Raw genomic sequence first — 15538 nt, 5'->3', positions numbered from 1 at the left:
TATATATATGTGTGTATATGTGTGTGTTTCATTTTCAAAATCTCAGCACCAACTGACGCTGACTCAAGTGACATCACTTGAGGCAATTGCTAAAACTTTGCACACCCCCCTGGAGCCATAAAGGGCTATATACAACTTTAAACAGACTTTTAGCTCTGTGTAAAATCCATGTGGTTCTCCTTTGATGTTTGGTTTATTTAAAAAGCATACTACATTATGAATTGACTTTGCTAACTCCGACTATGCTAACGCTTCGTTATATATTATAGTTTATAGTACCAACTCTCATTTTTGTTCTCTCTGGTATCTGTTCACAGTCCTGACTTCCATCTCTGAGCGGGAGTTCATTGAGGGGAGGAGGCGTGCTCTTGGCAGATTCATTAACTTGGTGGCGCGCCACCCCTTCTTCTCAGAGGATGAGTTGGTCAAGACCTTCCTCACCTTCAGTGGCTCTGTATGTAGCTGCCTGATTCTGTGGTCTCAGCTGTTGTATAATAGGCATTATCATCATGATGACTGACAATTAGAGGCTTCCTGTTGCAACAACTCTCCACTGTTCCCCTCTTCTCAAACAGGATGTTCAGACCAAGCTGCGTGATACTTACAAGAAAATGGGTGATGAATTCATGACCAACAGAATTGCAACCCAAGCAAAGGTTTGCCTTAAATGCACAATGGAAAAATCCCTAAAGCCTCCCACAAATATTTACCTGCATTTAAAAAGTTCATGGATTTCTTTTTCAGGAATATCTCCCTGCTGATATTCAGACTCAGTTCTCGACAAGCAGAGAGCTGATTAGAAACATCCACAACAGCTTCCTGAAGCTGCGGGACCGAGCTGAGAAAATGGCAGAGCGCTCTAAAGAGAATGCAGCTGATCTCCTCATGTTTGGCAAAGAGCTCAGGTATTTTATTATTATGGGTATAAAGTTAAAGTCTTTCTGTATCAAGAGGTTTTGGACTGAGAAAACAAATTCTGTCATAATAGGATTCAAATCCTCCTCCGTGTTGTTGCGTCTCTTTGTAGTTGTTAGCTTGAAATGAGTTTGGCAGCTACAACAATAGTACATTCTGTCCCTGTAATGATGCTGTTTTCTGCAGTACACTGGGCTCAGATACTTCATCTCTTCCTTCCTTGGCCTCTTCACAAATCACCTGGGGGACTCTGCGTCAGTCTTTGAAGAGTCTGTCTGTGGAGTTCGGTGTGCTATCTGACAAAGCTGCTCAGCAGGTACAACCCTCAGTCCTTCATTCACACCACCTGCTCCGCTGTGCTTGTCCAAAACTGGCACTGGGGTAATGAATGTTGCTTTGATGATGATGTCCTCAGGGCAGACGAGAAGAGGATGATGTTGTGGAAAAGCTGAATCTTTTCCTGGATTTGCTGCAGTCGTACAGAGTGAGTCAGTTTTACTTTAGTTTTTTTGCTGTGCTCATTTGACATGAGTTTATACCAACAGGTGTTTGGATGTTTCACTTCATACACTAAGGTCTGCTTATTGTATGAAACAGCAAAACTGTTTTTACCTGTGAGGGCAACAAAAATGTACTTTTGTTCTCTGATAGAAAGACATAACAAGGAACTAAATACTTACAGCTGATTTGGGTTTAGTTAGTGTCTCAATTCAAGATATTATGTAATGATCAATTTTAACAGCAGTGCCCATATTGTTCCAAACAGAGTAAGTGAATCACACTTGGAAATGTTGTTTTAGTAGTGGGTGGATTGTTCAAATTTAATAACGTGACTGGTGGGCAGATAATATCCTCTAAATCCCTTAAAGCGGTTAACTGTAACATACGATAATCTCACAATTTTACAAACAGTTCTCCAATTATCTACTGTTATGTATGTTTATACACCATGGTGCCGTGCCATTTTGCTGTTAAGCGACTGTGTTTTTCTCCAGGACCTCTGTGAACGCCATGAGAAGGGTGTGCTCCATGAGCACCAGAAAGCTCTACACAAGTACAGCGTAATGAAGAGGCAGATGATGAGCGCTACCATTCAGCCCAAAGAGCAGGCCTCTGTGGAGCAGCTCGAATCACGGATTGTTCAGGTAGTCATTCTCTTTCTGTCCTTCCACATTCTTAAATCCCTCAGGATGGTCCCTGCTCTGTAACATACTGTTTTGGTTGAGTGGGGCAAAATCTTGAAACCATACACAAACTGTTTAACAAGTGTAACTTTCTAGCCAGTGCACTCATACAATAAACAGTTAAAATGACAGTGATGGGAGATATCTGGCGACGTCAGAGGGATTTACTTTTTATGGTTTGTACCAAAAATCTTTATGTACGGATTCCACTGCGCTCGGGCAAAATTGGTGTGTTATCCCAGTAGTATTATCCAGTATCCGTAAATTAGGATCACACTCAATGGCAAGAAGTCATTTTATTCAAAAAGAAGACAACATTTTTAGCCAGCCTTCATCAGTGTCAGTCTCACAGTACCACTGCTTCTTTAAACATTGCACACAAGTGAAAACTCTTGAGTGAATTAGTCTGCACCTGCTTAAGGAATTGTGGATAAAACAAGCCAAGTTCTTAGACCACAGGTAAAATTGACAATATATTCAAACCCATGTAAAGCCCATTTAAATGTTTCCTATTTAAATGCATCAAAAAAGCACCGATGTCAAAACAAGATATAATGGCACATACATTAGTTTTGCTCCTGTAAATATGTCAGAAAGACTTCACATATACTCAAAACATCACCTACTGAACATCGTAGTTGTATTAGAAGAAAAGATGCTACTTCACCAGTAGCGATACACTATGGAATTTGTACACAAAATTGAAGATCTCAAATGTACTGGCATTGAACAAGCTCACAAGAATCATCATTTATTAAAATGGGAATATTTCTGGATATATGCCCTCAAAACTCTGTATTCTAATGGTTTAAATGAAGAATGTAATCAAATCATTTTTCTATAAACATACAGTGTTCATGTTGCTGAGCTCAGATATTTACTGCTTGATGAACGGTTACACACCTGATGTTGTGATTGCAGTGCATGCATGAACTCAAATGACATCAGTGCTTTTTTTTGATGCAGTTAAATGAGAAAGCCTGCTGTTTAGCTTTACATGGGTTTGACTATATTCTCACTTCTGTTCTAAGAACTTGGCTTTCCTTTCCAAGATTACTCAACCAGGCGCAGACTGATTAACTCAAGAGGTTTCACCTGTGTTTAACATTTAAAGAAGCAGTTTTACTGTGAGATTGTGACACTGATGAAGACCAGATTTCCTGAAAATGTTCAGTCTTCTTGCAGAATAGTGATTTCCTGTCACTGAGTGTGATCCTAATTTATGATTATTGCCAAAAATTCTCACACTTTCATATGTCCAGTTTTAAGAAGTGAAATCGATAACAATAAGATCTTTCTAAATCTAATTTATATCATTTCATAAAGTCTGAGCCTAAGCACTACTAATGTCTATTTGCAGTATATTTGTTGTGGCATTTACCCTTAATTTTGTTCTTGCGGTCTAATTCAGTTGAAATCTTCACTGTAGGGCTGCAGATAAAATAACCTACTGCAAGTTGATGATTAACTTCATCAAATGAGGGTTTTCTGACATTTAACAGACTGTTATCTTATTGCAGACTATTGTTGGGTTTCATCTTATGATTGCAGTTCCTCTTGTGTGGTTTGTCAGTGTTTGGCATTTGTAGTCATATGTTTCAATTCCATTCGCCTTAACAGTATGTAATATATTTGTGTATATATATTTTAACCAGTGCACCTGCAGATTGAGCTCAAACAGCTGCTGGCCACCTTTGTAGCCATGTTATCAACAGTGATTCAGCTTCTTAAAACAAAGTCCCTTTCCATGAAGCGTTTTGGTGCTTCAACAGAAAAGGTGTTGTAGATTTTGAGGGCAACATGAAAGTGTATCACATTTCAATACTTGTTGAGATGTTACATATAAAAATATGTCAGTCTTATGGTGGAGCTAGAGTAAAAGTTCGGCGGGGGGGGATCAAGATGGCACAAAGTATCACAACGTAGAGCGACATTCCGGCTAGCATGGCTAAAATTTTTTTTTTTCTGCTGAGATGAATGCACCCTGGCTTGTAGTTTTACTGCAGAGTTCTATAACTGTGACTGCTCTGTGATTGTGGTGAACAGGATTAAGCTGTGGTTCAGTTGTGAGTTTGTTCTAAAGCTAACTAAAATGTAATGAAAACATCCTGGGCCTCTCCCTGTTTTGGTAACGTGAGCAGAGCTTTGTCATCTTCATCTTATCTCTGGTATCATTACATGACCTCTGTTACTGGATTGTGTGCAAAAATTAAAATTTGAAGGCCACAGTTTTTTTTTCTGATTTATCATCATCTGATGTGATCATTATTTCACATTGTTGGTTTTTTTTTTGTGTGTGTTAATAGCAAGAAAACGCCATTCAGACCATGGAGCTGCGTAATTACTTCTCCCTGTTCTGCCTTCATCAAGAAACACAGCTTATCTTCACCTACCTTCCAATCACATCCCATATTCTTGGGGCTTTTGTTAATTCCCAGGTCCAAGGACACAGAGAGGTGAGACATCTCATCTGGAAATAATTTTTCTGCAGGCCCTTCTCAATGTCAACACGGCATTGATCCAGGAGGTTCAAATCATTTTAAAATTAGCTTTTAAAGTACAAAATAACTGAATGATAGATGATGTTACTAAATGGGTCATCTGTGATTGAGGTTGGCTTACATTTGAAAAAATTATATATCTTTGCCTATTTTAATATCATATAAAGCGCACCGTTTTCTTTGGTTAGATACCTTAAGCTGAACCTAGCCTTTTTCATCCAATGTCCAATATTTGAACATTTTGAGGTGAAGTACAAGAAACCCAGATGTTTCTCTTTTAGTGGCTGGAAGCCTACGAACCACTTGGCGCAGTGTATGTTTCTGCTCTTCTAGGATTTTGCTATGGAAATGTAGATAAGGAAAAGTGACTTTTTGGTTTTTTTCCCAGATGGGTGAGGTGTGGAATGAACTTCAGCCAAAGCTTGGATGTCTCTTTGGTGGTAATAACAGATTGAAAACCTCCATCTGAAACATAAATATATATGGAATGCAGAAGAGAAATGCTGCCACTGATGATGATCATAAACTAGAGAAGAACTTGCCCTGTGAGCTATAGCAAAAAAAAAAAAAAAAAAAAGTAATGCAAAAATGTTTTTCCTTCTTCTGCATCTTTTCTAACACGATATGCATTTCATTCATTAAGAGCATTTTAATTCATGTGGCTTCTCAATTATTGGCTTTCGTCATTTTGTCAACATACAGTAAGACCTTTAACTGGAAGGGACAGTGTGCTCATGAGTCATGTTATGCTCTTTCTAAATCAACTTTTGGAAAACATAATCCTCTAAGGGATACAATGACAATATGTTCATTCACTTCAACTTATTTGGTAAAGCACTTGTTTGCAACAACATTGTAATACATTTTATACACTAATATAGCTGAGAGGTTTTTTTTTTACTCTACTAAGGAATGGGATTATTTTTAAATCTCCTTTTTGGTTTAAACTGATGTATATTTGATACAGACTTTGGGTTAAGGCTGTGTAGCAACATACTTTATTTTGTCAATGGAAAACTGCCATTTCTTCCTGCCTTCCTTTAGTAACATATTAGTATTCTCTGCCGAAATACTTTGGAAGACTCCCTGTTTATATTATAAGCTATTTTATAAAAAGCCTAAACTCAAAGTGTAGAAATACTGCAAAGCTGTACTGATGGAAGGATAACCTCTGGCACTAGTAGTATGTCAGTAACAACACTATAAGCTATTGATTTACCAAAGACAAAGGATATGCATTTACTTCCAGCATCTGTGCAGTAAACCATATAACAGGATTCCTACAGTTTATATTAAAAAATTCATTAATCAGCACCTTTATGTGACAAGAGGACTTTAAGATTTAACATTCTATGCATGAAAACTGTGTCACCGCCTGCAGATTTCATAGGTTAAATTTGTGTAATAATGGCAGGACAAATACAATCTGCTATTGCTGAGTTCCTTTTCTATATATGAAAACAATAATGCACATTTGTCTGGACAAAAAAAAAAAAAAAAAAACCAGGACAACTGCCACCAGCTGATTTCGCCATAAGCACACCAGACTGACTGAGTTTATGTGAGCGAGCGATACCAGTATCGCACCTCAACATGTATTTTATGAAGAAACAAACACTGTACATGCAGTATGAAACACTTTTGGCAAAAGTACATCGGGGATCAAGTTGACAAATGACATGAAACCCAATACAATTATTACTGTAGATACTGTAAATACTTTATAAAAGACAATAAATCCTTAGTGAATTAAATCAATTTACCAGAAAAATAATTTGACATAACTAAAAATATATGATTATGTTGGCAATGTTTCAGATGAATAAAGACTGACAAAAAAATGACCCTGATGTGATATTACATGTGAGCACTAGGTGAACAGTAGACGTGGATCTGTTAGGCCCCTCAGGATCGTGTTGTTTCCTCCCACAAATGAACACCATTCAGCACTGGGCTATCTTGAGCATTAAAAGAAAAAACTGAAAGGCTGATGTTTGTTTACAAATGACATTGGTAACATCCAGGTTATCTCATCTCACAGCACCTCTACCTCCTCCAGTTTGTGGCTGAGGATCACTTCATGACCCTGAAACTTAAAGTATCCAACAAATCTTTTCTTCTGAAGCATCAAAGGGAACCACAGGATGTCATCGACCCACATTTGACTGAAAGGAATTTGGTCACACTCAAACCACTGAGGCCTCATTTCTAGAAAATAAGAAAAGCCAATTAGTAGACATTCCATGAGTAAGACATATTTACCATGTGCCTGTTGTTCACTGAGTTTATCACATAGCTCTGGTATTTCTGACCCATCTCAAGGACATGTAGTCTTTTCCCCAGACTGTCTTTGAATCCACAAACCTTTATTTAATTAAAATCCTAATAAGCTATGAAAGGTTTTAGCTGTTGGTTTGTCTCTCGTGAAATCAGTGTTAACAAAGCCACCTTCCCTTTTCAGTTTGAATTTTAGCAGCTTCCATTCAGACTTTTTTTCCTCCTCTTCACTCCCTAGTTGTTTGACTCCTCTCACCTTTCAGACCTTTGGGTTCAGTGCTAATGTCTGACTCCTCCATGAGCTGTGGTTTGCTGTGTGTCTCAGGATTTCAACCAGTTCATCTTGGCAAAATTTTCAAGAAATACGGTGCAAGGTCTCTGCAGCATTCCTTCTGCTGAGACCCTCTTCTGTCCTTTGTGTAGTTACGTCTTTTAGTTTTTATTACCCAGAGCAGATTTACAGATTCTTCTCATTTAAACTTATCTTGCTCACAGGCACATCTCTTCTCGATCCATGTACTCACTCGCAAGCAGTGGTGGAAAGTAACTAAGTGCATTTTCTCAAGTACTGTACTGAGATACTTGTATATTACTTAAGTATTCCATGTTCCTGCTACAGTGCTTCACTACATTTATGACACAAGGACAAAGTTATTAGTTATTCTGCAGATTAAGATTTTACATACAAAACAGATCAGTTTAAACATATGCAGTATTCATTGCACAAAATCTTTGTTTGTAATTGAGTGTTTTTATTCTTTCTGGTTTAAGCTACAAAGTCAGTGGTAAAATATTTTATTAAAAGCACAATTTAAAAATACAGACAAGAATATTTTTACTCCAGTACTACTACTTTTACTTGTGAGAGAGCTTTTTATGGTGAGGTATTAACACTTTTACCCATAAACATTTTGTGATTCTCAAAAAGATTCATTATCTCACCCTATCTGCCATGGACTCTGGGCTGGCATTGAGATAATATAAAAGGAAGTCAAGATTAAGAGGAACCAAAAGTAAAAACTGAAAATTTTGCAGGATTATTGGGGGGTTTTCTTTTACATGTAGATGACATGAAATTAAGTACAACAAATATATATATATATATATAGAGTTCCTCTTCACTTCCAAAGCATATGAAGTATCTTTACACTTCTCTTTTCAAAGTAACTCTTTTAAAGCTACAGTATGTAACTTTTTTCGGACATTAGTTTTGGAAATATGCTCCAAAACATGTTATTAAGCTTTCAGTGTTGCCTAGTCTTGTAAAAACACTTCACGTTGTCCTGCTGCTGTATGCATCGTGTGTCTATTAGCCCACTGCACACAACATGTTAAATATTGTAGTCACCCAACCAACATATTTGAAATCCAACAGTTGTCAATTTGGTTAAAAAAAACTTTTCCAACAGGAGAAACATTATAATCCTCTGTATTTATGTACAATTTTGGGCTCCTAGCAGTTAATTTCACTGTTTTCTTAAGACTAATTTGTTTTTATGTACTCAAATGCAACAGAGAAGAATATAAATGTGTGTGTGTTTGAGATAGAGAGAGGCATTTGATATATTTGCTATGTTTACAAAAGGCTGTGGCCATTGGCTGTTATATATTTAATGTTTATGCACACACAATGCATAGTGATTATAAAGATTATTTGTGGATTTCAAAATAAAATCTTAAATGGATGATTTTGGTTAGTGCAAGTACTTTTTAAATATTTTCAACACGTCAGCAGTACTGTGATACTGTGATAACTGTGATAATTTTGGTCACTATAATCGTGATGTTAAATTTTCATACCGTTACATGTCTAATTGTGTTAAATCTGTTTTTACATACTGTAGCTGACTAGACAGAAAACAAGGGAACAAAGGAAGGAAATTATGCTGGAATTATCCTTTAACAGTTCCTGCTTTAATCTCTTCAAAGTTTGGTGTGGCGCAATGGAAATCATACCATCCGATTCCGTCGGTTCTCCGTTATAAGAGTCAGCTCTGAAAATATGGACGTCAAGTAGCTCCGTATCTCCGACAAATTCAAATTTGATATTTCCGACCTTCTCAAGAGAATCTACTGTGAGACCACTTTCTTCTTGCAGTTCTCTAAAAATGAAGAAAACATCAATTTTTTTTAGCTCACACTACATGTGGCACAGTCAGAGCCAAGCCAAGAAGCTAAATAAATTGATGACATCAGTGTTTCTCAGACACAATCAATTTGTATGTGTTTAGCCAATTAGACACAAAACTATTTTTCTACTGAGTTAGCTACATTCACTGATGAAGAAAGACATTGAGATGCGGTGAACTCTTTGAGTTCACAAGATTATTTTGCTGCAGTGGCTCTAAATAAAGTAAAACACTATAATGACAGTAGCTTCAGAGACCTGTCTTAATTTAGGATTTAGAGGAACAGCTCAAAAGTACACCAACAGATTCTGTTTAGATGCTTTCAGTCACAACACTTGATTTAAACCTCTCCCTTGGTCATTTCACCAACTATCAATGTGGAAACCACAATCTGAAGTATGCTTAGTGGCAGACAGAGTGAGACATTGTCTGAACTGTCTTCCTGACACAGTTAGTAACACAATCTTGAGATATTACACAGCTTTACAAAGTTCTTTGCACAAAACAAGTTTTTTTATCGTTTGAGAAAAAACAGCCCAAGATGCCTAATTGGTTTTCGGAATAAAGCTTTGGAATAAACTTCGTGCGGATGGCTGATCACAAGCTGTCTTCTACAGTACTGTGACTCAACATTCATTTATTATATCAAGCTTACAAACTTCATAAATGCACAAACCTTTCCCTATTTTCTATCCTTCATTGAACACTTGCACACTATGCTATCATTGCCATCCTCATATCTTGTATGTTTTAATTAATGCATAAGTGTAGTGATTTAATGATATAAAATGCATTATAGAAATGAAAAATGGATTGTGAAATCTATCAAACTTTCTTTTTTCTTAAACTAATTTTAAAAATGTGTATTTGAAAACCATGAATGCTTTATTGTGTACCAAAGAGCTTATAAATGTACAGTTTTCTATTGATTTTATTGCTCATTTTCATAAGTCATGGTTCTGCCAAATACCAAACTGTTAACTTATTGTATCCTCACAACCTGCCTGCTTCTTAAATCACACTGACTACATCCAAATGTATTTTGTATACCATACTGTGGAAGGAACATCTCAATAAAAAGCCACTACAGGAGGTGTCTCGACGTTTCAGCTTCCTACAGACAACTGGAAAGATTTATTTTACCTCCGTGCAGCATCCTCAATGCTTTCTCCAGGCTGAACTTTGCCCCCAAACCCATTCCACTTCCCAGCCCCAAATCCTCTCTTCTTCATGCCCAGCAGCACTCTGCCCGGCTGGACGACCAGCACCAGTGTCAGCAGCTTGGAGTTCAACATCTCACCTGAGGGAGGAAACTGGGACATTACATAAATTCGCAATGTAGATACTAGTTAAGCAGCAGCGAGATCAGTTACTTTACCAGTGCCTTGTGAGGTAACATCCTTACCTTACAAATTTTTGCCCTGTAAACCGTTAAATGCGCAAATCAAATAGTATAAAATGACAGAAAACAATACAAGATTTTACATTGAATAACTCCCGCGCGCAGCCCTACAGAAGTCGTCACATGATGCGCTGACAGGTAAGAATACGGATGGGCCGGATAAAGGCGATACTGATATTACCAGGTCCATCAAATGCTTGCTAAATCAGTTAGAACGTGCTACAATAAATTGTGCTCGACTAGAAACTGCAGAGGTTTATCGTACCTATGTGTTCTACAGCCAAAAACCACTCAGTTTAAATCACTTACACGCCTGTTAAATTAAGATAATAAATAATTTTGAAAATAATGTAAAATTCTCCATATCTATACATGTACTGCATTTGCAGTACAAATTGTATAAAAAACAAATAATTACATTGTAAATTTGTGATGATTACTGTCTTGTCATACCATAGCCTACTTTAATTATATTACTACTACTACCACTTACTACTATTACAGCATTTCCTTTCCACCCTTTTCGTATAAAAAAATAAAATAAAGGATTGATTAAAATGCAGATAAGATAAAGTAATAAGATAATTAGATAAATGATAAGGATACAGTAAAATACGCTTCTTGATTGAGAAGCTTGAGAAGAAATTCACCTTACAATTAACAGAATAAATGAGTAGAAAACAACAGTTCTATTATATTATATTATATTATATTATATTATATTATATTATATTGGCAAAAATAGAAAAACTCACTCTAGATTATATAAAGCTATTCAAATAAATATCTAAAGTACTTAAATTACACGAACAATAAATGTTATATATGATTTCAAAGAAGACCAGGTTCTTGATTTTCTCAGTAGCCCTAGCCCAGAGAAATTATAACTATCCCAGGGCGGAACAATTGTTGTCACTGTTTAAAGAGGATGTATATGCGCGTTACACATTGTGTTGGTTTGTAACCAATGAAAAGTTGTTTTTTCGCGCAAGCGCAATTAGGCATGCGGTACACGTGACTATTCACATTAAAAACAATGTGGTGCTTCTTCCCGCGGAGGAGATATATTCACTCAACTTTGTCTTTAATGAAGAAATTAAAGGGTAAATCTGTAGCGGAGCAGCGCTGGCTAATGCGGCAGCTCAGAGACCCGTATGTCAAAGCTTCTCACGCGCAAAACTTTCGGTGCAGAAGCGCCTTCAAGCTGCTGGAGATAGATGACCAGTTCAGGCTGTTACAGCCTGGATACAGTGTGGTGGACTGTGGAGCGGCACCTGGAGCCTGGAGCCAGGTGGCAGTTCAGAGAGTCAACTCATCTGGGACAGGTGAGAGGAGTAGGTACTGTTCTTCCGTAAAGCAACGAGTAAACAAGATAAGAATGAGGGAACAAAAAAGAAAAATAATGTGCAAATAAGAAAGATGAATGTGCTTTTATGATATTGCTGTTGACTAGAAAGCCAGGATTTGAGGAGATGGGTATAATATTTATATACTTGTTTAGACAGAGGGACAGAAACAAGACCTAACAGGGTGTACAGATAGTTACTAGATGGCAATTGACAGACCTTAAGTGTCATTATTCCTCCAGAAATTATAAGGCATATGATACTGGTATACTTTTATTTGTGTTTTATTTGTGTTACAAAATCACTCAGGTGTTAAGTATAATGGAACTGAGAATAACATATTGTAGTACGACAGACTGTGCCCTTCAGAATAATGAAATGGATCATGACAGAAAAGTTCTGTTAATTAATCAAAATGGAAATCTTCTCATTTATCCTAGATGCAGAGTTACCTCGTGGTACAGTTGTTGGCATTGATATTCTGAATGTACCGCCTCTAGAAGGTGCCCACTTCCTGTCCTGTCACGATGTCACAGACCCCGCCACACATGCCAAGCTGCTGGAGCTGCTCCCCGGTGGGCGTGCTCATGTCATCCTGAGCGACATGGCACCGAATGCCAGCGGTTTCCGAGAAATGGACCATGACAAACTCATCGTGATGTGTTTGTCATTAATAGACTTGGCTGAAAAGATTTTACAGCCGGGGGGCTCACTAGTTTGTAAATATTGGGACGGGATCTTTGTTCAAAAACTCCAGAAGAAGCTCTTGAGTGTGTTCAGCAGTGTTCGGACCTTAAAGCCAAATGCCAGCAGAAAGGATTCAGCCGAGAGATTTTTCCTCGCTAGAATGTACAGGAAGCCAGTGAAATGATGGCAGTTGTATTTTTCCCCCAGTGTTTATCCTAAATTTAACAGTTTGAATAAGGTACCTGTTTTGCTGAGTGCACACTGTGGTTGTAATGGGTGAACAGTCTGGAAGTGGCTCATTTAATAGCTTTGATCAAAAGGTGGCACTGTTGAAGTATCTGTAAGGCTCACAGCTGCAGGCACAGGCACAGGCACATCACATACTGTTTATTCCAGAAAACTTAACACCATAATAGCATTGAATCAGTAATAAGTACTGTACACCCATGCAAGTCACCAGTGTGACATTCTTCAAGAGCCCAATGCTGTTTTTTCTATGAAGTTGTTGTTTGCCCCACAGTGTTTATTCTACACAGTTTAGTATTTTCTTTGTCATAGAAAGTCATTTAGTGGTGCTGCTTATACTAATAATTTGCACTGCCAGCTATGTAATCATTCTCTCATTGAGACTTTATGAAGAGAAAACCTAAGAGTCACATAGAGTATGACTAACAGGAAGTGGGATGATACTGAAGCTTGGCAGCTGCAAGTGTTGGGTTCTGCTCCCTGACAGTGAAGAGATGGCCATTTCCTGGGAAAATATTTTCAGGCCAGTAAACCAATTTTCTTTTAAGAATTGTCTTGAAATCACTGTGTTGAACTCTTTGGGGGAAAAATGCCATTTATATTGTTTTGTTTCTGTGCTGTCACACTGTTTTGGTTCAGTTCTGAGCAGAGTTTAGAGCCAGTGGTAATGAAGTAAAAGCACATTTCTATAGTATCAGAGGCACAATATATATATATTTGATGTCACAGAAATCGGTATAGTGATTACCAGTACAGACCATGCAATATAATACCGTCTGCAGTGTTATGTATTTAATTGTTGTTCTTTTATTTGCAGTGCAGTGCTTGGATTCACCAGGGGTCTAGCATGAACATCTGGACCCTGTGCATATGCAGTGGGTCCCTTTCCTCTCTTAATAACTCACATGTATGTGCAAATAACTCGGCTTTTCTTCCTTTATCATTTCTTGGGCACTTGATGCCTGTGTTGCGGCCAACAGCACACAGAGATGGTGAATGACATGCAGCACAGGACCCCAGCTGGACCAGGGATATTGTAATAAATAGTCGGCACCCGCATGCACAAGTAACTGAATAACAACCAAACACATGCATTCTCATTGGTTATTAAGGTACTCAGTGATGGCTTTGTTCTTGTACCACTTTTGATCAAATACCACTCATAAATCTGTGATGCCTTTACTATGCAGTTTACTTAAGGAGGAGTTATCATTTATTACATTACATCACATCATCATTATTATTATTGTTGGGTTATTTTCCTCATGGTCATTTATGTTTTTCATATAAAGAGCTGAAGTGAAGCCAGAGCATCTATGTTCTGTTTCAAATGTAAGACAACCTCTCTCCAAATCTCAAGAAACGCTGAGTGGGAGCTTGCATTGAGTTATGGAAGCTAGTGGAAGAGAGGTTAGCCTGGGCTAGTGATTTTTGTCTTTCACATTCAGGCCTAAGAAAAGATGGAAAAATATTTTCTGGCCTCTAAATTGTAAAAAGATCACTAATAAAACAATGCAAAACATTCAGCCCAAACCAGTGTAAATGGTTGCATGATATCACCTTTATGAACTCACTTTGTCTCACACCCGCAGTAACACAAGAATATAGAGGGGAATAAACACAGCTTAATTTATAAGGAAGCTAGCCGAGCTTGATTAGCTAGAGATATGTGCAATATGATTGCAAGTAAACTTTTAGCAGGTGGCGATTATGAATTTATATTGTTATTGTGCATTTAGATGGCACTCTATTTAACTGTAGGAAAAGGGACTGACCTCTAAGGATGACTGTTTGTAATGAATGAGAGCAGCCAATAAGTCAGTAGGCATTATTTGTTCAATTTCAGGGTCAGCTGTGTACGAAAAACAAAAGAAAACATTTTTAATCTTTTTTAGCTAAACACACATATGCTAACTAGATTTTTTTTTTACCTTGTGAAAATTAACTCCTTCAAATTACTGATAAATTATCATTAGTCAGATTAATTCTAAATTGATTTTTTTTTTGTCTGATCATTCGATAAAATGAAATTTGAAGCCTCATCAACCCTGAATTAGCATTTCTGGCAGCAAAGGAAGAGATGGCTCATATGAATAAATTGATAGGCTGCTATTTGGCCTTTCATTCTCAGGAGTGAGGAGTAATACAGTATGAACTGAAACATTCATGCCTCTTGGTAAAATTAAGTGCAGAGAAAGGGACTGACCTCTAAAGATGAGTGTTTGGAATGAATGGGAGCAGCCATGCCTGTTGATGAAGCAGATAGTGAAAGATGTGAACAGATGACCAATTTTACTTCTCATTACTTGTTGATTATTCAGCGCTTTGCTATTTAGATTTAAATTATTACGAAATTACTGTGGGATTTATGTAAATTCCATTGGAGACGAACACTCAGGCTTAGGATAAATGATGATTCATTCACAGGTTAATTCATTCTTCTCTGGCCAGCTGCAGGTTCAGATGTAAATATTAGTAAATTAAGAGAGAAAACCAGTTGGAGATTCACAAATTTAAAATTGAGATTGGATACTGAAATTGTGTAATCGCCTCTATAATCACCCGCATTAAAAAAAACAAACAAACCTGTCACACAAAACTCCTTTTTGAGTCTTTAACCTCTAGAGTCCTGAGCTTTGGAAACCCAAGCTGTGCGGTCCTCATATGAGGACGCAGGGACTCTAGAGGTTAATAAGCCAGAGCTATTCAAAATATCAAAGGTGGCACATAATAATACACTTCATACAACAGCTTACTTCTGATTAACAATATAATCTCTCTTTCTTCTGTTTTCTGTAGGATTATGAGTGTATGATCAAAATGTGAGGATGAAGGTGAGAAATCAGCTGCC

At 37.3% G+C, this 15538-nt stretch overlaps 3 protein-coding genes across 6 annotated transcripts in view; 2 read left to right on the top strand and 1 right to left on the bottom strand.

Moving 5' to 3' along the window:
• Positions 1-6722, top strand: part of snx8a (sorting nexin 8a) — a 12681-nt gene extending 5959 nt beyond the window's left edge. Inside the window, exons 5-13 of one of the 2 annotated variants that reach the window (XR_002275484.1) lie at positions 318-454; positions 576-656; positions 745-905; positions 1102-1231; positions 1331-1399; positions 1911-2060; positions 4406-4555; positions 4989-5145; positions 6642-6710. Coding sequence is in view for 1 of the 2 variants with exons in the window: in XM_020607401.1 (XP_020463057.1) it covers positions 318-454; positions 576-656; positions 745-905; positions 1102-1231; positions 1331-1399; positions 1911-2060; positions 4406-4555; positions 4989-5040; positions 6642-6670 (959 nt within the window). In the remaining variant the exon portion in view is untranslated. Of the gene's footprint in view, positions 1-317; positions 455-575; positions 657-744; positions 906-1101; positions 1232-1330; positions 1400-1910; positions 2061-4405; positions 4556-4988; positions 5146-6641 lie in introns of both variants that reach the window. The other variant, XM_020607401.1, reaches the window with a different exon arrangement.
• On the bottom strand, positions 6082-10642 carry nudt1 (nudix (nucleoside diphosphate linked moiety X)-type motif 1). 2 transcript variants are annotated; one of them, XM_020607403.1, is made up of 4 exons: positions 10412-10642; positions 10150-10319; positions 8834-8979; positions 6082-6808 (listed from the first exon to the last, which is right to left on the bottom strand). In XM_020607403.1, the coding sequence occupies exons 2-4, from the start codon at positions 10299-10301 to the stop codon at positions 6636-6638; spliced, it is 471 nt and encodes a 156-aa protein (XP_020463059.1). In that variant the 5' UTR covers positions 10302-10319; positions 10412-10642; the 3' UTR covers positions 6082-6635. The 2 variants fall into 2 exon arrangements, with proteins under 2 accessions (XP_020463059.1, XP_020463058.1); XM_020607402.1 differs by having other exon boundaries at positions 10150-10306.
• A 742-nt stretch (positions 10643-11384) lies between these two features.
• On the top strand, positions 11385-15299 carry mrm2 (mitochondrial rRNA methyltransferase 2). 2 transcript variants are annotated; one of them, XM_020607448.1, is made up of 2 exons: positions 11385-11742; positions 12195-15299. In XM_020607448.1, the coding sequence occupies exons 1-2, from the start codon at positions 11445-11447 to the stop codon at positions 12623-12625; spliced, it is 729 nt and encodes a 242-aa protein (XP_020463104.1). In that variant the 5' UTR covers positions 11385-11444; the 3' UTR covers positions 12626-15299. The 2 variants fall into 2 exon arrangements, with proteins under 2 accessions (XP_020463104.1, XP_020463105.1); XM_020607449.1 differs by having other exon boundaries at positions 11386-11733.
• Positions 15300-15538: the final 239 nt, after the last annotated feature.

The sequence above is a fragment of the Monopterus albus genome, unplaced genomic scaffold (assembly GCF_001952655.1).
Source record: "Monopterus albus unplaced genomic scaffold, M_albus_1.0 scaffold85.1, whole genome shotgun sequence".
Taxonomy (NCBI): Eukaryota; Metazoa; Chordata; class Actinopteri; order Synbranchiformes; family Synbranchidae; genus Monopterus; species Monopterus albus.
Note: the sequence above shows the minus strand (reverse complement) of the source record. Positions and strands in the feature narration are given on the sequence as shown.

Excerpts from the sequence above, each read along its gene's own strand:
- nudt1 (XM_020607403.1), bottom strand. The coding sequence starts at position 10,301 with ATGTTGAACTCCAAGCTGCTGACACTGGTGCTGGTCGTCCAGCCGGGC. Across the intron at positions 8,980-10,149 it reads ATTGAGGATGCTGCACGGAG|AGAACTGCAAGAAGAAAGTG; the intron begins GTAAAATAAATC and ends CTTCATTTTTAG. Across the intron at positions 6,809-8,833 it reads AGAACCGACGGAATCGGATG|AAATGAGGCCTCAGTGGTTT; the intron begins GTATGATTTCCA and ends CTTATTTTCTAG.
- mrm2 (XM_020607448.1), top strand. The coding sequence starts at position 11,445 with ATGTGGTGCTTCTTCCCGCGGAGGAGATATATTCACTCAACTTTGTCT. Across the intron at positions 11,743-12,194 it reads ATCTGGGACAGGTGAGAGGA|ATGCAGAGTTACCTCGTGGT; the intron begins GTAGGTACTGTT and ends CATTTATCCTAG.